Source organism: Lolium perenne, chromosome 6, assembly GCF_019359855.2.
Source record: "Lolium perenne isolate Kyuss_39 chromosome 6, Kyuss_2.0, whole genome shotgun sequence".
Taxonomy (NCBI): Eukaryota; Viridiplantae; Streptophyta; class Magnoliopsida; order Poales; family Poaceae; genus Lolium; species Lolium perenne.
The window spans coordinates 146,897,123-146,918,840 of record NC_067249.2 but is presented as its reverse complement, the minus strand read 5'-3'; the positions used below and the strand labels follow the sequence as shown (position 1 = coordinate 146,918,840).

Here is a 21,718-nt window from a genome sequence, read left to right as displayed (position 1 = left end):
ATCCTAAACCGGCGCCGAAATTCCTTCGGCGAATGAGTCGTGTCGTCATTGAAGTAGTCGGCGTCAAACAACATTGCGTCGGCTTGACGATGCCGGTTGATGTTCGTCCTCTTGTCTAACTTTGAGCCACCGCGCCGAGGCACGACGAAGAAAGGCTGGCGAACGTGCAGCATGTTCATCAGAATCAGTTGCTGTTGTTGCCGCCGAACAGCCTGCTCGTCATCGATGTCCATCGCGGCAATCGGACGAATACCTTGCGGGTGGGACGATTGTGCCGCGGTGCTCGGGCGTGGGTAGGAGGCGGGCACGCTCGTTTTCTGACGTTCCGCGAGGCGCCGGCGCGCCAGATTCGCGCCCTTGGCCAAGGGGCCGGCACGGGATTGCCGGCGATTCTATGGACTCGAAGATTGGCCAGCGCCGCTTGGGGCGCAGTGGTACGAGCCCATTTTCGCTGCCTACCCTTATGTCCTTCCCTTAACTTAGAAAAAATGCTGGATAGACATTCATGTTGTTTAGAAAGTAAGTTTTGTCGAAGACAAAATGGATATCTGGTTTAGTCACCGCATAATTAGTTGATTTCCAGCCAAATAGAACACATAAATATGAAACAGAAAACAAGCTTGAGTCATCAAAGCCTTACATACAATTCGGTCAGTAACATTTCCAACTATATAGCCAGTTCAACATCATGCTTCACAAAGGAAACACGATGAACTCGCATGGTCAAATTGGCTTCTTCAGCGTAACAAAGAATGGCATTGTTATCTACTGCACATATTACATCCTGTTCCGGACAGCACGCTCGAGCACAAATTTGAGAAGGGAGCAGGAGATGGAAAGAATGGTATTTCTATGGTAAAAGAAGAAAACAATAGGTAAACCTTTGGATAGACGCTATTTTACAATTATGCTATGAGGGGGGTGGTTATCCACAAGCAGTGTCACAAGATGCTGCCTACCAACCACAAGTGCAGGAAGACCCAATACACCAAGAGTCCTAGCCTTGCTCGTGGCCGGTTCATCAGAATTTGGCTCCCTGAGACCCTGCAGTAAGATACAATACAAGGCAGATAAGACTAAAATCAACAACTTGTGTATATGTAATATGCAGTACTATCATTCCAGCACAGCCATGAGAGTCGTCAGTGATGAGAAACAAACAACCAGGATAATGTATGTAGCAAAAGGTTCTTTGTTTCCCCTCTTGGAAATAAATCTGAGGTGGCGCAGATCTGAACATAACTGTTCTTTCCAGAGAGTGCAGTAAAAGGAGGGAGGCACTACTAAAATCATATGTACTGCATCTAATAGCTAGGTGCAATTGTGCAAGTTATTTGGTTCATGATAAATCCAGATAAAACTCCAAACTCCAATTGAGTTTGTGTTAAGAAAACGAAGAAAAAAGGAAGAGGAAACACATATCTTTGTATTCGAATATATATTAGAACAAAAAAAAGAAAGAGAAGAAAAAAAGTTTGAATACATTGCAAAGTTATGCCTTTTGTCTGAGCTTTATTAGCACTACTTGTTGATCTGGAAATAGCTTACCAGATGCCATCAACTCTGTCAGCGATGTGCTTTCCTTGTGCTGGAATCAAGCCAGACGCATGCAGTGATTTAATACGCCCTTCAAAACAACAAATGTGGCACTGTTATTAACACATAAAAGCTTTAACCAAAATAACTCAAAATATAGGCTAATGCTACCTTTGTCATCCGAATCATCTGCAGCAATTAGTCGTTCAGACTCTGTTCCCATATTCAGAACAAGATGATCAGATGACCCCTTTCGCATTACTCTAGCATGCGCGGCGCTAGGGACAGATGATATTGATGCCTTCCCCATTGGTCCCTACAGAGAATAAAAAATATTTTACAATCAGTGTATATGCAATTTTTATACACCTGCCAAGATATGTGCTGATATGCAAAACAGAGCTCCTGCTGATATATACAAATATACAATTACTAATATGAGAAACACCATAACAAGAATGAAAGCATAATATCCATGGCCAGGCAAATCAGAATGAAAGATAAGTAGTATCACTATAAAATAAAAACATTGGAGCATCATTGACATATCTCATTGCATAAACTGTAAAACATAAGACAAATAGGGTTTACCAAATCTTCAATCTCGGATATGTCTGAACCAATTGCTGAGGAAGATGCTTCAAATTCTCTGTCTTTACTAATTTCTGGCTGCACAAGCCGAGAATGATACAAGTCCTCGAGCATCTTAACTTTTGCTGATAAATCATCAACTGTTTTTTCCCTGGCCTGCAACTTTGCTCCCAACTCCTGTTTTACAGACTTGGCATTCCCAGATTCCATACTTGAGGCGATTATTAGTTTTTCCAGCTTTGATAAGAGTGATTGGGTGCTTGTAGGTTTGTTATCTTCCAGAGCATCTTTTCCAGATAGATATCCTAACCGCTGAATCATTCGCTCCATACTGACTGTTACCTCAAGCAGTTCACTGCTTTTTGATTCCAACTCCCTACGATTTGAGTCAGTGTTTCTGCAAACCTCCTTTAGCTGCTCATTTTCACGAGCATGGGATTCAAGATTTAACTGTAAATCTTCATTTTCGTATCTTAAGGTCTCCACTTCACGCTGAAGTGCATCAACTTCATCAATAAGAAAGAAGAGTTTGTCAATGGGACTAGAGAAGGTAGCCACTTCCCTCTGCAAACGTGACTCGCCTGACGGTATATTTAGTTTATTTATTTTTTCAACAATTGCCTCCAGCTGATCCTTTGAAATTTCATCAGTTATACCTGTTAAGGCAAGATAAGTAAAAACAAGTTCGGAACAAAAAGTTGCCCATACATAAATGTCTATTTAACAGTTTCATTGGAGCATACCTCTTTCTACTGTAGTTTGAGTGTGCTCAAGTGACAGCAACTCTAGCTCTCTTGCCTTCAACACATCCTCCCTTTCGTGGTATTCCTGAATCCTATTTTCCATTGCACTACACTCATCATGTGCTGTTTTGAGATCTTTCTCCAGCTCACATACTCTTTTCACATACAAGTGGTTATCATTTGAAGCAGTTTCAGCAGCTCCCTCAGCTTGTTTCAGTCTCATTTTCAACTCATCAAACAATGTTATCACTAAACCTTTAAGCTCAGATAACCTCTGGGACTCTGACTTCAGTTTGTTCACTGAAGATAGTAAACTGTCCACCACCTTTGTATAATCACCAGAATCTTCGTCCTTCAAAACAGAAAAAGTTCCTTCTACTTTTGGTACAATGCTGGAGTTGCCTGTTGCCAACTCTATTGCATAGCCTAGATCAAACATGCCATTAAAAATAATTTGAATCTGTTCAGTGCAATAAATACATTTTGATGACATTGCCCTGAGATCTGTTTGCAGAGAAAGCAATTCAGCTTCTTGAGATCTGTTCTGAGTGTCCTTGTTCCCCAATTCAATCTTCAAGCGGCCGTGCTCTTCTAAAGTACGAGAAAAGTTGTTGTTTGCCGACTGCAGAGCACGGCGCAGCAGAGAAATATTGCTATTCATGTAGCCTGCCAAATCTTTATAAAAAACAGAGAAATATTCAGCTTGATTGCTGAACTGTTCAACAATAGTACTCAAGGATGAAGTGTCATCAATATTCCCCATTGTAGTTTTGCTCACACGCATTCTTTGAGCAACAAAGTTATCGTAGTCCGTAAGAGTGAAAAGTGTGCCAAACTCTGGATCCTGCTTAGAGTATATTAAATGGTCAGGTTATGTTTGAGCATGATGAGGTAAATTAAGCACAATCTTTGTACTTGACAAAGAATTCCAACACCAAGTAAGGCAAAAACTGAATAGGAGACATGCACGCGCAAAGGAAGGGAGTGAGAGAAATACCACACACACTTCTTTGGTTGCATGCAGAACTGTAGACCGGTATTCAAAGTACTATAAGAAATTGAACTAAGTAGCTAGAACATATGTACATTCTTCTATTTTCCTTAGCTATTTTACTAACAAGGCAAGACACGAGATGTTGGCAGGTCAAAATGAGAAGTCATCCAGCAATCTAGTCCATTGGTTACATAGATAAGAGCTATTTTACAAATCTGATGGCACCAATACAACAATGTAGCTACGCTATAAACATGTACGGAGCTGTAACTATAATGACAAATGAAGCATTTTTCTGCAGGGACAAGGGAAGCAACCCAACAACCAAGTCCAATACCACAATAACTATATTATTGTAGGTAGCAGGGTCCTGACTGAACACTAATGCTAGAACACCAGTATGTTTGATAAAATACTAAATGAACTAAAACAAATGAAACTAAGAAAAAATATTCTCAACAAATATTATATAATCATAAAAACAATTTACCTCCATAACTGGATCAATCTGGATCCCCATTGCAGCGAGTTGTTCATGCATAGTCTTCACTGTAAGGCTCATATCTCTCAAACTGCCTATATTCTTTCCAAATTCTTCTACCATCAATGGTACAATACTATCATCCATTACAAGTGTGCTAAGTTTTTCAAGGTAACCATATTGTTCAGTTGAACGAGTTTGTAAGCTTCCATGACTTTTATCCAACTCTTCCAAACATTCGGCCAGCTTAGCATTAAGAACGCTGGTTTCCATTTCATGTTTGGCTTCAGCTTCATTCTTCTCAGCACTAAGAATAGTGAGATCTGTTTTAGCTTGTGACAATGCATCTTGCAGTGAGTTAATAGCTGTGTTGGCATCTTCTAGTTTGTTGGCATTATGAGCCAGTTCCTCATTTGTTTTCTCCAACTCCTTCTCTACAGCAGCAGTCTGCAATTGTATTTGGTGTTTCTCTTCAGAAGTAGAAGAAACATAGTCCTTCGCTTTACTTAACTCATCTTCTAATATCTTTATAGTAGAAAGGGAATCAGAAAGCCTGCCAGCTTGCATGGTAACTTGCTCATTTGCTCTGTCTAGCTCAAGCTCCACATGATTCTTAGCAGCTTGTGATTCCATGATGTATTTGGCAATCTGGCTTATTTTCTCCAGAGGCTCCTCAAAGGGGTGATCAACAGGAAGAGCAATGTTTGATATTGAATCAACAAGAATGCCCCGGGAAACTTCAGCTTCTTCCAACATTCTTTCTACTTTACCCTTTTCCTCACTAAGAGAAATAATGTCTAACTGCAGACTTTCAAAATGTGTAACCTGAGAAGATAGATTCTCAATCTGTTCTCTGAGATCCGTATTTGCAGATTCTCTTGACACTATCTCATATTTTAAATTCTCCATTTCTGTGTTCATTGCTTCCAGATCTCGTTTTAGCTTATCTGATTCAGAGTTCTTTACATCCAAAGCCTGTTTTAGATTCTCTGTTTCAGAGTTATTTTCATCCAGAACTTGTTTTAGCTTCTCTAACTCAAAGTTGTTTTCACCCAGAGCATGTTGCAGCTTCTCTATCTCGGAGTTATTCCTATCCAAAGCACGTTTTACATTCTCCGTTTCAGAGATCTTTTCATCAAGAGCATTTTTTAGCTTCTCTATCTCAGAGTTCTTCGTATCCACAACTTGCTTGAGTCCCTCACGCTCCTGTACCAAACCTTTCCCCTTTTTCACGGCCATTGACAGCTTCTCTCTAAGCAAAGATGATCTTTCCTCCACCCGTTCAAACTCCTTCTGTAACGAGTCCTTTTCATTCTTCAAACCATACATCGCCTCTTTCATTTTTTGTAGTTCACCAGATAGTCTCATCCTCTCAGATCTATCAGTCATGTCTTCTTCAAGAATTATCTTACATAGAGTTAATTCCTGATCTAAGGTATACACTAGTGTTTGCAACTTCTCAAAACTTTCGCAATCGGTAGGAGAGGATTTTTCTCTTCGTTGGATGTTGCTTAGGCACTGGTCTACTAATTTGGCACTCTCCAGGGGCTCATTGTCCCCCAATTCGACATCAGAAACCACTGCAAATGCCTTTACAAGCTCAGTATTCTGGGATGAGATAAAAGATAATTTATCAACAGCTGCATTGTGTAGGGACATTAATTCAGAATGTTCATTTACAAGTATGTCCTTTTCCTGCTTCTCTTCCAGTAGAACTATGGTCAGGCGGTCAATTTCCTCGTGCATCGACACCAGTTTTGATTCATGTGCGGACAGTCTTTGAAGAATTTCAGAAGACTCATTCTGTATCCGCACTGCATCATCTTTGGCCTGGCTCAACGAGTTGACTAGCCAAGTGATTTGTGAATCAAGTTCACCAGTTAAGACTGAGTGTGGAAAGTCAACCGAGCCGAGGATGTCTTTAACTTTGCGGTGCTCCGAGAAGATCATATCAGCAATTTTCTTTTGTTCAACCAACCATTCCAGTCTATCAGTCACCTCCAAGGAAAGTAAATCCTCTGGAAATGTTGCCTCTGATATTACCTCTTCAATGCGTTGAAGAACCCCATCACTTAGTGAAAGGGAGGCCTGAACAGAAGCAAGTGTAGTGTTTTCTTCATTCAGTTGCTCGATGCTTGCCTTGGCAGCTTCCCACGCACTATATGTTTCTCTAAGCTCATCCAAACATTTCTCCTGTTCGGCCGACTTTTCATCTAGCAACATCTTGAGCTCCTCGATTCTGCCCTCAGCTGCTTGCAAGGCATCAGACCTCTGTTGCAAATCCACTGTGCACCTCTCCAGCTCACCTGTCTTTTCAGCCAGCATCTGCTTCAAGGAATCACGATGCTGCACCAAGGACTTGCCCTTTGTGACAGCCATGCTGAGCTTCTCCTTAGTCGTCGAGAACTTATGCTCCATCTGCTCAAACTCTGCCTTTGCTTTGCCCGCTTGAGCATTTGCTGCATCTCGAGCAGCTTTCACTTTCTCAAGCTCTTCGCTAAGAGCCTTGTTTTCCTCTCCGAGAGTGTTCAGCTTATGCATGAAATCTGCCTCATTTCTCTTGCTACTGACCAACTCCTCTGAAACGATACCTAAGATGGTGGCATGGTCACACTGACCCACGGAAACAAAATCAGGCTTAACCTCTGCTAAAACCTGCTCAAGTTGCTCGATGCCCAGTACGACCTGCCTGTACCGCTCCGTTAGCAGCAAAGTCTTCCGTTCGAAGACAGATATCCCGTCCTGATCAGCACCCTCGGAACCGATGGCTTCTTTCCCAACCACGGCATCGACCGATGCGACCATTCGGGCAATTGCTAGCTCCGACACCTCCCTCCACGAACCAAGGTACGCGTCCACAACCTCCCTGGAGACATCTGCCTCTGCGGTCCTAGAACGTAGGCTGTCGACCTCCTGCTCCCTTGCGCGCGCCACCGAGTTCAGTTCAAGCACGAGCCTCGAGCAATCGTCGAGCATGGAGTGCAGCGGCGTGGGCGACGCCAGCACCCTCTCGTCGGGATCCTCCGCGTGCGAGGAGCCTGACGCATCCTGCCCCACCAGGCCCTGCAGCATTCTCCGGAGCGCCGCTGTGTCCCGCGCGAACACCTCCCTCTCTTCCTGAACCAAAACCCGGTTCACATCACCTTGCGATTCGTACGGAAAGTGAACTGGCGTGGGAGGCAAGTATACCTTGTACTTGCGGCACTCGGCGGCGGCGCTGGACTCGTCGGGGTAGTCGATGACGGCGATGGATTCGTCGAGCGAGCGGGCGGTGCGGAAGCCGCCGGTGTTGAGGTCGTCGGGCGCGTCCTCGAAGGTCTCGCCGCTGGTTGCGTCGTCGGCCGGCATGCTGACGAAGATGCCGGCGTCTGGGTCCGCGCCGGGGCTCCGCGCTTCCTGCACGGGAGCAGAGGCAGGAGCTTCCGTAAGCCCTTTCGTTCGCTCGTGCGTGCGGACCGGGGTAACGAAATGGATACGGCGGAGCGGGCGGTGGTGATGATGGTACCTGTGAGGGGAGCTCGACGAGGACGCCGTCGCTGCTGCCACCCTCGTCGGAGTGCGCCCGGACGCGCGGCGGAGAGCGGCGGCGGGCGGAGGAGGAGGAGGAGGAGGAGGAGGAAGAGGACTTTGGGGAGGAGTCGGAGTCGGAGTGGTCGGCCATGGCGGGCGCGGCGGCGCTGGATCTGGGGTGGTGGATCCGATCAAACCATCGGCGAGGAAGGGAAGAGAAGAGAAGGAATTGGGGAAGACGATGCCGCGTGGGCCCGATCGGGGTGCGCGGAGCAGAGCTGCGAAGGTTGGGGAGAGACCCAGCTGACAGGTGGGGTCTGCGTGGCAGTGGAAGAGAGAGAGAGAGGGTGATTTGTCACATTCGTGGCTCTTGAGACCGCGACGGCCCACCTGTCGGTCAATGCTTCCGTGCGACGTTTGCGTGCACTTTGCGTCGAAACCGAGGTTGATTCGTGAGCACCCGTTGACCACTTAATGACGGGCCCACGTTTCAGTGAGACGGGCAGGTCCTGGTGGCAGTCAGCTATTAGCACTCGGCAGAGACGATGGGTTCATGGGAGGATGCCAAAGGCCAAAGCACCCGGGAGTCCCATGCTTTCCAAACAATGTCGGTACTCGTGCAACTTGACTGCAACGATCTCAGAGCCTCTTCACTCGCGTTCCCCAAACCCCAAACGGCACCGGATCGAGTGTCTGGGACGTGTTTTGTTCATGTCGCGTTTAGGGAACATCACTCCCCAGTCGTGTCTCCCAAACGCCCCTCCCCAACATTAAATAAGGGTTTTAAAAACGCAACCATTTATCAAATTTAGCATACAAATAAATATGTTTGCGGAGATTTTTTTTAATTAAAATACAACAAACAATAAAATCGGCGGCGAAGCGGAACTGCCGGCGAGAGTGCCAGCCGCGACGATGGTGCCGACTCTCAGAAGAGATCAGTCGTCGAATACCTCAAAAAATAAAGATCAGTCGTCGAAACGGCCGGCAAATCCAGCGACGGCGGACGGGTGGGAGACGCGGGAGGAAAGGAGTGACGAGAAAAAAGGCGCGAACTAACGGTTTATGGAAATAGTCGCCGACATGTGGGAGCCCGCCTCGCTTTTCGTTGTGTTCGGCGTGCCCGGAGCGCCCCTGTGGGGCGGGGACGGCCTCGGGACGCTGGACACCGTATCGGGACGCGCCGGACAAAATACGGCTTTAGGGAATGCGGCTAGGAACGTTTTTTTATCCGGTGTGCCCAAATCCCTTTAGGAAACGGTTTGAGGATGCGACTCGAGATGCTCTCAATCGTGCGCTTCACCATGGCCAGAGCTTAAGCTTGAGGATCGGGTCACACTGCGTACCCCATGCCAACACCAGTGCCGCTGACATGGTCATCAACTTGTGTTGGTGGTTGTGTCAGCAAGACCTATACTCAGCCATCATGCGAAGCCGGCGTGGTTGGTGGTGGATTTTGCTCTGCTCATACTAGGCTCAACATGTTCTCAACAAGTCAATTGATCTAAGCACCGAGATATCATCAAATCTTTTATCCATCTTCGTCTTTAGATTGTTGTGGCACCGTAAGAAAAACGTGAGGTTCAATCCCCCAAGCACATTCTCAACAAGATCTTCAACATATACATGTAACTGTTCTTCTGGCCATCACATCCTCCATCAGGCTCAAATCCTATCGACAATAGGAGATGAAAAATATCCCTCCCGGGCTGCAGGGACGGAGCTGGCAGGGGGCAAGCTAGGGCCGTCGCCCCCCCATGCTGAAATATTTTACGAGACCCCCCTTATAGATTTTGTGGAGTAGAGCTCTATAGTGTTCTCTGTGGCCCCCTCTATTGCTTTACATGTGTACTAAACCAGAAAAATATGACCACAGAAGATCTAGTTGGACTCCCAAGGAGGCATGGAGCAGCAATTGTTGACAGTGCATGCGTGCGTTTGTATGTGTGTATTCATAACTCCACCGTATCATCTCCTCCTCATTCCCCAAAAGCAAAGACCAAACCGAGCTCTTTCTTCTCGGTTCTTCTCCCCTGCTCACTTCTCACCTACCTTTTCTTCCCCCTCTCTCTCCTCAACACAACGCTGGACATGGAAATGGATGGCAAAATTCAGATCAAGAAGCTTGCGATGGATTGAGAAGCTAGCAGATCAGTCGAGCCGAATCCCCTCTACAGCAATCCTGCTTGCCTAGGTAAAATACATTACCATCTTCATCATTTTTACTGCTAAATTTCGAAAATAATTTGGTACTTATATGATCAGTATTTTTTCTCTCTAGGACAGTCATGGTTATGAGCAAGAAAATCGATTCTTTTTTCACCAAAAAAGACCAAGCTGTTGTTGTTGATGCATCTGCAGCATCTCAGTTGATTGTGGTGAATCCAGTGTCTCAAGATGAACCAGAATTGGCCAACCCAATTCCCACAGATCATGTAGAAAATGCAGACCAAATAGAAGATGCATCTGTTGTTTCTGCAGTTAAAGATTTTGTAAAGGTTGATCCAGCTTTAAGGTGTCAAATTTGGGCTTGTCCTGCTGATAAACAAGATGAAATTAGAAAAGCTTATATGCAGCTCGGACCATATCAGCCGAAAAAAGATGTTTATCGTTCTTCCGGGGAAGGGAGTCGCAAGCGCAGGTTTCAGTATCATTGGTTTGCGGCTTTTTCATGGCTAGAATATTCGCCTACAAAAGATGCTGCATTTTGTTTCCCATGCTTCTTGTTTTCAAAGAAACCAACAGGAAAATGTGGATCTAATACATTTACGGTGAAAGGATTTCAGAAATGGAAAAGGGTGAATGATGGAAAACACTGTGCCTTCATATGTCACATGGGGAAGGGTTCTAATTCTGCTCACAATTATTCTGTTCAGTGCTATGATAATTTGAAGAATGGATTTTGCCAGATTGCACGGGTTATGCAGAAGGTATCTAAAGAGGAGATTCTCAAAAATAGGTTGCCAGAAAATATATGTCTTCTAGCTGCAAAGTTTTACCCTTCTGATTTTTTAGAGCAAGAAAGAGACAATTTGAGGTGTCAACTGCGCCATTATGAGCTTGATGTTCTAAGAAATCAAGAGTTTTCGAACTTATCCACTATAGCTGAACTTTGCCAGAAACTTTTTGAGACCGAGAAGTTAACGGATTATCACTTGATTGACAGGTTAATTCGACTTGTTCTAACTTTACCAGTCTCAACAGCAACAACAGAGTGAGCTTTCTCCGCCATGAAACTTGTGAAGACAAGACTCCGAAATAAAATGGAGGATGAGTTTCTAAGAGATTGTCTGATAATCTACATCGAGAGGGATATTGTTTTCAAGTTCTCAACCGACACACTTATAGATGAGTTTGATGCAAGGAAAAAGCGTCGACTAGACTTCAACTAAATTCCACCTCTTTTATTTCTTCTCGTCCATATTTTGTCTATCTAATGTAACCAGTATATCTCAGACCAATATAATGTTATTTTAGCAAGTTATTATGTGAAAATGGTGATCTTTTGACATTTTTCTTCGGTGTTTTTTTACATGATCTTCCGTGAAAGTTTCGTTCTGATCATTTCGCCCCCCCCCTGAATTCATTTCCTGGCTCCGTCCCTGCCGGGCTGCCACGCACGGGCGGCTCCGGAGGCGACAACGCCAAACCCTAGAGCGCCGCCAGGATCTTCTCCTCCGGCCGCTGCCGCCGCCAGGGCTGGCAGTGGCGGCCACACCTGGCCATCGAAGATGGCGGGCGCAGGCGGGCGCGCCCCGGCGGGTCCCCTACGACCGGCCGCGGGACGCCATGGGCGGCGCGGCGGGCAAGTGCGGTCGGCGGCGCGGGGGCTACGCGGGCTCTGCGGCGCGCGGCGGAGGTCCGGGGAGGGTGGCGGTGCGGCGTCATGGCGGAGGCCGGCGAGGTCTGCAGCGGAGCGGAGCAGGAGCGACGTCGGGAGGCGCTGGGCGTGGCTGGTGCGGGAGGTGGCGGCGCGGAGAAGCTCGACCGGGGAGAGCCTCGGCGAGCAGAGGTCCGCCGCCTCAAGTCCGGCGAGGTCTGAGTCGCCCGGCGGCGGAGAGAGGAGGATGGAGTGCGGGCCAGATCTAGGCTTCTTGGGCCCGATCTGGGCCTGCTGGGCCGGGGCGACCTGGACGTGGGTGGGCGCCTGGAGTGGGCGAGGTCCACCGCGGGCAGGGTTGCTCAAGCTGGAGGGGAGCATGGAGGCTGCGGTGCCTGGTCGGTCTGGAGGTGGAGATGGAGGTTGACCGGATCTTCGGCATGCGGGGTGTGTCGGAGTGGCTTGCAGTTTTTTTGCGGCTTCATCATTGAGGCGTTGTGGCGGCAGCGGTGAGAGGCTCAAAGGCGCTCTGCCCTTGCTCTGGGGCTTCGGAGATGGTCAACGACTCGGACGAAAGTCTTGCCTAGCTTGGGTTGGGCCGGTGGCGACGGCGCCCGTGGGCGTCGTTCCCCTCCTTGGAGGCGTCGCCGTGGAGTGTCGGCATCTCCCTACCCTTGGAGTTCGGGTGTCTTCGGGCGAAAGCCTTGATCCGGTGCGGATCGGCACGATGGCGGCGTCGTCGACGTCGTGACTCTGTTGAGAGCTTCGTGCGTGAAGACACGATGCAGAGGTTCCTTGCGGCTCTATCCGGTGGCGCAGCGGTCCGCGGTAGTTTTCCAGGGCGCTATGCACACCTTTGCTTGCATTTCTTGAGGACGTCTTCTTGGGTCCGACCAAGTCCTGGCATTGATCTCCTTCGGATGGTGCGTTGATGAGGAAGGCCTTGCCGGAGTTGTTATTCTACGGAGGTGCTGGCGTCGGTCGAGACGTGGCTTGGTTCTTTGCTTAGGACAGGTGCTTTGTGTTGTGGTTGTTTGGTCTGTAGCCGGTGTTGTGTGGGGTTACCCTCGTTGCTTGTAGCGAGTGGTGCCGTTCTTGTATTCAAACATCTGCCTTCTATAAAGATATGGTACGCCTTTGACGTACTCTCGAAAAAAAATGTAACTGTTCTTCATCCAGATCAGCCGCATCAGCCTCCTCCTTGAGGGTTCCTGACATCTTGATCAAAACAGTACCGTGATCAACCCGAAAATTTGGTACTACATGATATAAGGTATAACTAGCGAGACACCAAAGTCGTGTGAATAGGTGGCTCGATCTTTCACGATACGATCAACTCCATGCACAACACCAGCAAAATCCCTCGCATATTAACATCAATGTATAAGGTATCAGTGTCCTCGACATGGGACGTTTTTTGTAGTTTTATTCGACTCACGATAAAAATTTAAGCTTGCCTGCTATATAGGTGACAAGTGATTTATACCAAACCGCCATGTTGTCAAAACCGATTGAGAAGGACCCTCTCTCCTATCTAATCTGATTTTAATTAATAATTAATTATACGACCACACGTGAACATTGAAGGGGTTCGTAGCAGGAAACTATAATTTTTCTAGCTGACGTACTCCAATTGCCAAGATCTATCTAGGAGTAACGCTATAAAGGAGAGTGATTTCAGTGACGTACCCTCGTAGATTGAAAGCGGTTAATGTTCCGTTGAAACATGGACGATGTAGTCGTACTTCGTCTCGGTATTTTGGGCTCCTGAACCTTGTGATTTTATCTTGAGAGAAGATGTCACTCATGATATTCCACAAATCTCCGATGAGGAAAAAGTCATTCTCACATCGCCCTTTACGGAAGGGGAGGTGTGGGAGGCAATTTCTCAAATGGAACATAATAAAGCACCGGGATCTGACGGTTTTCCACCGGAGTTTTATCAAAAGTTTTGGGAGGTCATTAAATCTGACTTGATGGCCTTATTCGCTGAGCTTCAGGATGGAGATTTGCCTCTATTCAAGCTGAACTTTGGCGTTATTACTCTTCTCCCCAAAAAAGAGGTTGCTAGTAGAATTGAGCAATACAGGCCCATTTGTTTGCTTAATGTTAGTTTCAAAGTTTTTACGAAAGTCGGTACTAATAGAGCAATGGTGGTTGCTCTTAAGAGCATCTCTAGAAGAGCCCGAACTCGCGGCCGAAACTGAAAAAGTCAGGCGAGAATAGGGGTTTGGTTCGGAGATGGGCCAGAACGGAGCCCGAACTCGCGGCCTAGCCCGTAAAATGAGCTCGGGCCCCTGAGAAATCAAGTGGTCGCCCCGTATTAAAAGGGGCCGCGGAGGGGAGTTCGGTTTCTAAACCCTACTCCCCTCCGCCGCTTTCACTCCCGCTGCCGCTGCCTGCCTCCTCTCCAGCGAGCGATTCCGCCTCCTCTGACGCCGCTCCGCCGCTTTGGCCACCACCCCTCCGTCTGCAATGGTGCGTTTAAGACGCGTGGGTAGGGGAGGTGGCCGAATCGGCGGCGGAAAAATACCTCGGCATCCGTCGGGTGTACGGGCGGAGGCGGACCGTGCTAGGCGGCCGCGCTCCGACGGCGCATGGAAGCGGGCCGGCCGGAAGTGGCCGGAACTTATCGCGCGCTGTCAAGCGCGCGAGGAGGCAGTTGAGGAAGGAGAAGCGGAGGCGCCCCCCGCTGCCGGCTCGTGCAGCCCACCGCTGCCGGCGCTGCCCCCGCGCGGCAACGACGACGACACCGACGGGCTGCCTCTAGCCTGCGGGAGCACCTCCGAGGTGGCGGTGCTCATCATCGCCTAGGAATAGTCGGCGACCAAAAACCCTTCACCAGCGACATGAAGCGCCCCGGTGACAGTATAGTCCATCCGGGGACTAAATCTAGTCTAATTAGGCTCCTTATTACCGAATGTAGGTCGAAGAAGCATGTATTATGCCTGCCTTATTGTAAATTATCGACGAATCCAGCTTGATCGGAGCAAATCGAGTTCAATCGCGAGTTTCATTTTCCCGCGACGTTTGATTTCCGCTTTTTCGGTTCACGAGTTCGGTTTCTGTTCTACGCCGTGACAAAATCCAACAATTTCCCACAGTTCGCGAGACCGAACTCGTAGTTTTTGGTTCCGCGATATACGGGCTCTGCTAGAGATTCTCTAAGGTCATTCGACCTACACAATCTGCCTTCATACCTGGGAGAAACATACTCGAAGGGGTAGTCGTTCTCCATGAAACCATCCATGAAATTCATAGGAAAAAATGGATGGAGTTATTTTTAAAATAGATTTCGAAAAGATGTATGATAAGGTTAAATGGTCTTTTCTTCAACAAGCCTTACGTATGAAGTGTTTCCCGCCAAAGTGGTTTGAATGGGTTGCACGCTTTGTTCAGGGAGGGAGTGTAGGTATTAAAGTCAATAATGATATTGGACACTATTTTCAAACATTGAAGGGCCTTCGGCAGGGTGACCTTATGTCACCTATTTTGTTCAATATCGTGGCTGATTTTGGCTGTTCTTATAGCTAGAGCTAAAGAAGACGGCCAAATCAGAGGGTTGGTACCTCACCTTGTGGATGGTGGGATATCGATTCTTCAATACACGGACGACATTATTTTATTTATGGAATATGATTTAGAAAAATCCATAAATATGAAGTTAATTCTTTCTTTCTTTGAACAATTATCCGGTTTAAAGATAAACTATCATAAGAGCGAAATTTATTGCTTTGGTAAGGCTAAGGAGGTAGAGTATGATTATCGAACAATATTTGGTTGTGAGGTAGGGTCTTTACCTTTTAAATATCTCGGCATACCCATCCATTATCGGAGGTTGCTGAATAAAGAATGGAAGCATGTCGAGGATCGCTTCGAGAGGAAGCTGGTGTCATGGTTAGGAAAGATGCTTTCCTACGGTGATCGCTTTGTCATGATTAATTCTGTTCTAACTATTCTTCCGATGTTCATTTTATCCTTTTTTGAGATACCCAAAGGGGTAAGGAAAAGATTGGATTTCTGTAGGTCTCGCTTTTTTTTGGCAAAGTGATGACTTAAAAAAGAAATATAGATTAACTAAATGGGTTGTAGACCGAAAGATCAAGGGGGTCTTGGTATTGAGGTACTCGACATAAAGAACAGATGTTTACTTAGCAAATGGTTATTTAAACTTCCTTCTGAAAAAGGTGTGTGGCATGAGCTCCTGCAAAAAAAAGGTACCTGCGAGGTAAAACGCTATCACAAGTGCAAGCCAAACCCACCGACTCTCCTTTTTGGAAGGGGATTATGGGGGTTAAAGATGATTTCTTTCATCGAGGATCATTTATCGTAGGTGATGGTAATAGTACTCGATTTTGGGAAGAGGTTTGGCTAGGTGATACTCCTCTTTCTGAACAATATCCATCCCTATATAATATTACTCGATCTAAGAATGTCTTAGTATCAAACGTTATGTCTTATGCACCTCTGAATATAGGATTTACTCGTGCACTCACACATGATAAATTGGAGACTTGGATTGTTTTAATCCATATACTTATGGATGTATCTCTTAGTAATGAACCGGATAAGTTCAAATGGCACTTAAACACTTCTGGGATTTTTTCGGTAAAGTCCATGTATGCCGATTTCTTGAATGGGCATACAGTTTTCGTGAAAAAAAATATTTGGGGGATAAAGGTACCATTTAAGATTAAGATTTTCATGTGGTTCTTGTATAAAAAGGTGCTATTAACCAAGGATAACCTTGCAAAAATATGGTGGAATGGGTGTACGGATTGTGTGTTTTGTGGATCTAAAGAAACAATTGATCATTTGTTTATTTCCTGTCCATTCTCTCGTCTTATTTGGAGGGTGGTTCATTTCACTTTTAATATTTCTTCCCCCGCTAATATTACTAATCTGTTTGGTAATTGGTTAAATGGGATTGGTAAAAAAACTAAGGCGCTCATTTGAGTAGGGGTTTGTACTTTAGTTTGGCGATCTGGAATTGTCGTATTGATGTTGTTTTTAACAGGGTTGTAAAACCAAACTTCTTACAGGTTATCCACAGGGCTACTTCATCAATTCACATGTGGTCCTACATTCTTCTCACGGAGTAGCGGGAACCTTTGGATACTGGATGCAATCGGCTGATGGCGGTTGTACATGCTATCTTCAGCTAGGGTGGTTGGCTTCATACTAAACGTCTCCATGATGCATAAGCGAGCCATGTTTTTCTTATTTCGTTGGCTGATCTTTGTATCAACCCTTTGTGATTCGTGAGTTGTAAACCTTGATATTTGAAAGTTCAGAGATGGTAAACCTAGAGGGGGGGTGAATAGGTTTCTACAAATTTTAATTCTTTGCGGAATATAAAGATGGTCCTAATTCAAACTAGGTGAGGCACCATATATGATGATACAACTAACTCGAGCACAAAGGCTCTCACAGGCAGATATATCACAAGTAACAGTTCGGTTAGAAATAATCGATAGCACGTGGAGATGAAGGTTTATTCCCGTGTTCCCTTCCTTTGCAAGAAGGTACGTCACGTTTGGAGAGGTGGAGGTCCCACGAAGGATTCCCCAGCGCCACGAAGGCTCGCCTTCTTCTCCTGAGCCTATCCCACGAAGAAATAGCTCTTCTCACTTGTGGTACACTTTGAGGTAGCCTCCAAACCTTCACAATCTTGTCAGGAGCAAATCCACAGCCCGGATGCTTCCGGACCTCTTTTGCCCACCTAGGGTTTCCAAGAAACCCTAGAGCGTAAGTATCTTGATGAATACAAGGGGAACAAGATTTGGCTCAGTGGAACTATAGATCAAGGCCTCCTCTATCTTTTTTTTCCCGGAGGGATTTGAGTTTGGGTGGAGGAGGAGGGAGATCTAAGGCTTTTGGTGTTTCTATCAATGGAGTATGAGAGAGAGAGCTCAAGAACAGTTTGTAATGTAGTGCCTAACTATTCTAAGGTAGAGGAAGGGTGATGTCTACGTTCCCCCTCCTTTCCTGTAGACAGTGTTGGGCCTCCAAGAGCAGAGGTTTGTAGAACAACAGCAAGTTTTCCCTTAAGTGGATCACCCAAAGTTTATCGAACTCAGGGAGGAAGAGGTCAAAGATATCCCTCTCATGCAACCCTGCAACCACAAAGCAAGAAGTCTCTTGTGTCCCCAACACACCTAATAGGTGCACTAGTTCGGCGAAGAGATAGTGAAATACGGGTGGTATGAATATATATGAGCAGTAGCAACGGTGCCAGAAAATAGCTTGCAGGCGTGTAGTTGATGGTGGTAGTATTGCAGCAGTAGTAACACAGTAAAACAGTAAACAAGCAGTAGTAACGCAGCAGTATTTAGGAACAAGGCCTAGGGATTACACTTTCACTAGTGGACACTCTCAACATTGATCACATAACGAGCAGAGATAAATGCATACTCTACACTTTTGTTGGATGATGAACGCATTGCGTAGGATTACACGAACCCTCAATGCCGGAGTTAACAAGCTCCACAATTTGTTCATATTTAAGTAACCTTATAGTGTAAGATAGATCAATAGACTAAACCAAGTACTAACATAGCATGCACACTGTCACCTTCATGCATATGTAGGAGGAATAGATCACATCAATATTATCATAGCAATAGTTAACTTCGCAATCTACAAGAGATCATGATCATAGCATAAACCAAGTACTAACACGGTGCACACACTGTCACCTTTACACACGTGCAGGAGGAATAGAACTACTTTAATAACTTTGCTAGAGTAGCACATAGATAAATTGTGATACAAACTCATATGAATCTCAATCATGTAAAGCAGCTCATGAGATTATTGTATTGAGGTACATAGGAGAGAGATGAACCACATAGCTACCGGTACAGCCCCGAGCCTCGATGGAGAACTACTCCCTCCTCATGGGAGCAGCAGCGGTGATGATGATGGCGGTGGAGATGGCAGCGGTGTCGATGGAGAAGCCTTCCGGGGGCACTTCCCCGCTCCGGCAGCGTGCCGGAACAGAGACTCCTGTCCCCCAGATCTTGGCCTCGCGATGGCGGCGGCTCTGGAAGGTTTCTGTGGTTTTCGTCAATTGTATCAGGGTTTTCGATCCAGGGGCTTTAAATAGGCGAAGAGGCGGCGCAGGAGGGTCGAAGGGGCGACGACACCATAGGGCGGCGCGGCCAGGGCCTGGGCCGCGCCGGCCTATGGTCTGGGGGCCCAGTGCCCCCCCTCTGGTCCTTCCCGGGTGTTCTGGATGCTTCCGGTGAAAATAGGAACTTGGGCGTTGATTTCGTCCGATTCCGAGAATATTTCGTTACTAGGATTTCTGAAACCAAAAACAGCAGAAAACAGGAACTGACACTTCGGCATCTTGTTAATAGGTTAGTTCCAGAAAATGCAGGAATATGACATAAAGTGTGCATAAAACATGTAAATAACATCAATAATGTGGCATGGAACATAAGAAATTATCGATACGTCGGAGACGTATCAGCATCCCCAAGCTTAGTTCTGCTCGTCCCGAGCAGGTAAAACGATAACACAGATAATTTCTGGAGTGACATGCCATCATAATCTTGATCATACTATTTGTAAAGCATATGTAGTGAATGCAGCGATCAAAACAATGTATATGACGTGAGTAAACAAGTGAATCATAAAGCAAAGACTTTTCATGAATAGCACTTCAAGACAAGCATTAATTAAGTCTTGCATAAGAGTTAACTCATAAAGCAATAATTCAAAGTAAAAGCATTGAAGCAACACAAAAGAAGATTAAGTTTCAGCGGTTGCTTTCAACTTGTAACATGTATATCTCATGGATATTGTCAACATAGAGTAATATAATAAGTGCAATAAGCAAATATGTAGGAATCAATGCATAGTTCACACAAGTGTTTGCTTCTTGAGATGGAGAGAAATAGGTGAACTGACTCAACATTGAAAGTAAAAGAATGGTCCTCCATAGAGGAAAAGCATCGATTGCTATATTTGTGCTAGAGCTTTGATTTTGAAAACATGAAACAATTTTGTCAACGGTAGTAATAAAGCATATGTATCATGTAAATTATATCTTATAAGTTGCAAGCCTCATGCATAGTGTACTAATAGTGCCTGCACCTTGTCCTAATTAGCTTGGACTACCGGATCATCACAATGCACTGTTTTAACCAAGTGTCACAAAGGGGTACCTCTATGCCGCCTGTACAAAGGTCTAAGGAGAAAGCTCGCATTGGATTTCTCGCTATTGATTATTCTTCAACTTAGACATCCATACCGGGACAACATAGACAACAGATAATGGACTCCTCTTTTATGCATAAGCATGTAACAACAATTAATAATTTTCTCATTTGAGATTTGAGGATATATGTCCAAAACTGAAACTTCCACCATGGATCATGGCTTTAGTTAGCGGCCCAATGTTCTTCTCTAACAATTTGCATGCTTAACCATAAGGTGGTAGATCTCTCTTACTTCAGACAAGACGGACATGCATAGCAACTCACATGAAATTCAACAATGAATAGTTGATGGCGTCCCCAGTGAACATGGTTATCGCACAACAAGCAACTTAATAAGAGATAAAGTGCATAATTACATATTCAATACCACAATAGTTTTTAAGCTATTTGTCCCATGAGCTATATATTGCAAAGGTGAATGATGGAATTTTAAAGGTAGCACTCAAGCAATTTACTTTGGAATGGCGGAAAATACCATGTAGTAGGTAGGTATGGTGGACACAAATGGCATAGTGATTGGCTCAAGTATTTTGGATGCATGAGAAGTATTCCCTCTCGATACAAGGTTTAGGCTAGCAAGGCTTATTTGAAACAAACACAAGGATGAACCGGTGCAGCAAAACTCACATAAAAGACATATTGAAAACATTATAAGACTCTACACCGTCTTCCTTGTTGTTCAAACTCAATACTAGAAATTATCTAGACCTTAGAGAAACCAAATATGCAAACCAAATTTTAGCATGCTCTATGTATTTCTTCATTAATGGGTGCAAAGCATATGATGCAAGAGCTTAATCATGAGCACAACAATTGCCAAGTATCACATTACCCAAGACATTTATAGCAATTACTACATGTATCATTTTCCAATTCCAACCATATAACAATTTAACGAAGGAGAAACTTCGCCATGAATACTATGAGTAGAAACCAAGGACATACTTGTCCATATGCTACAGCGGAGCGTGTCTCTCTCCCATAAAGTGAATGCTAGGATCCATTTTATTCAAACAAAACAAAAAACAAAAACAAACCGACGCTCCAAGCAAAGCACATAAGATGTGATGGAATAAAAATATAGTTTCAGGGGAGGAACCTGATAATGTTGTCGATGAAGAAGGGGATGCCTTGGGCATCCCCAAGCTTAGACGCTTGAGTCTTCTTGATATATGCAGGGGTGAACCACCGGGGCATCCCCAAGCTTAGAGCTTTCACTCTCCTTGATCATGTTGCATCATACTCCTCTCTTGATCCTTGAAAACTTCCTCCACACCAAACTCGAAACAACTCATTAGAGGATTAGTGCACAATAAAAATTAACATATTCAGAGGTGACACAATCATTCTTAACACTTCTGGACATTGCATAATGCTACTGGACATTAGTGGATCAAAGAAATTCATCCAACATAGCAAAAGAGGCAATGCGAAATAAAAGGCAGAATCTGTCAAAACAGAACAGTTCGTATTGACGAATTTTAAAATGGCACCAGACTTGCTCAAATGAAAATGCTCAAATTGAATGAAAGTTGCGTACATATCTGAGGATCATGCACGTAAATTGGCTTAATTTTCTGAGCTACCTACAGGGAGGTGGACCCAGATTCGTGACAGCAAAGAAATCTGGAACTGCGCAGTAATCCAAATCTAGTACTTACTTTTCTATCAACGGCTTAACTTGGCACAACAAAACACAAAACTAAGATAAGGAGAGGTTGCTACAGTAGTAAACAACTTCCAAGACACAAATATAAAACAAAATACTGTAGCAAAATAACACATGGGTTATCTCCCAAGAAGTTCTTTCTTTAT

At 45.3% G+C, this 21,718-nt stretch overlaps 2 protein-coding genes across 3 annotated transcripts; one reads left to right on the top strand and one right to left on the bottom strand.

Moving 5' to 3' along the window:
• Nucleotides 1-603: 603 nt before the first annotated feature.
• On the bottom strand, nucleotides 604-8,116 carry LOC127307288 (trans-Golgi network-localized SYP41-interacting protein 1). Its single transcript, XM_051338016.2, has 8 exons — nucleotides 7,851-8,116; nucleotides 7,535-7,741; nucleotides 4,355-7,462; nucleotides 2,871-3,714; nucleotides 2,128-2,783; nucleotides 1,708-1,852; nucleotides 1,549-1,627; nucleotides 604-1,044 (listed from the first exon to the last, which is right to left on the bottom strand). The coding sequence occupies exons 1-8, from the start codon at nucleotides 8,004-8,006 to the stop codon at nucleotides 942-944; spliced, it is 5,298 nt and encodes a 1,765-aa protein (XP_051193976.1). The 5' UTR covers nucleotides 8,007-8,116; the 3' UTR covers nucleotides 604-941.
• A 1,498-nt stretch (nucleotides 8,117-9,614) lies between these two features.
• Nucleotides 9,615-11,373, top strand: LOC127307289 (uncharacterized). Of its 2 annotated transcripts, none has more exons than XM_051338018.2 (2): nucleotides 9,615-10,049; nucleotides 10,142-11,373. In XM_051338018.2, the coding sequence occupies exon 2, from the start codon at nucleotides 10,144-10,146 to the stop codon at nucleotides 11,071-11,073; it is 930 nt and encodes a 309-aa protein (XP_051193978.1). In that variant the 5' UTR covers nucleotides 9,615-10,049; nucleotides 10,142-10,143; the 3' UTR covers nucleotides 11,074-11,373. The 2 variants fall into 2 exon arrangements, with proteins under 2 accessions (XP_051193978.1, XP_051193979.1); XM_051338019.2 differs by having other exon boundaries at nucleotides 10,137-11,373.
• The last annotated feature ends 10,345 nt before the right edge of the window (nucleotides 11,374-21,718 follow it).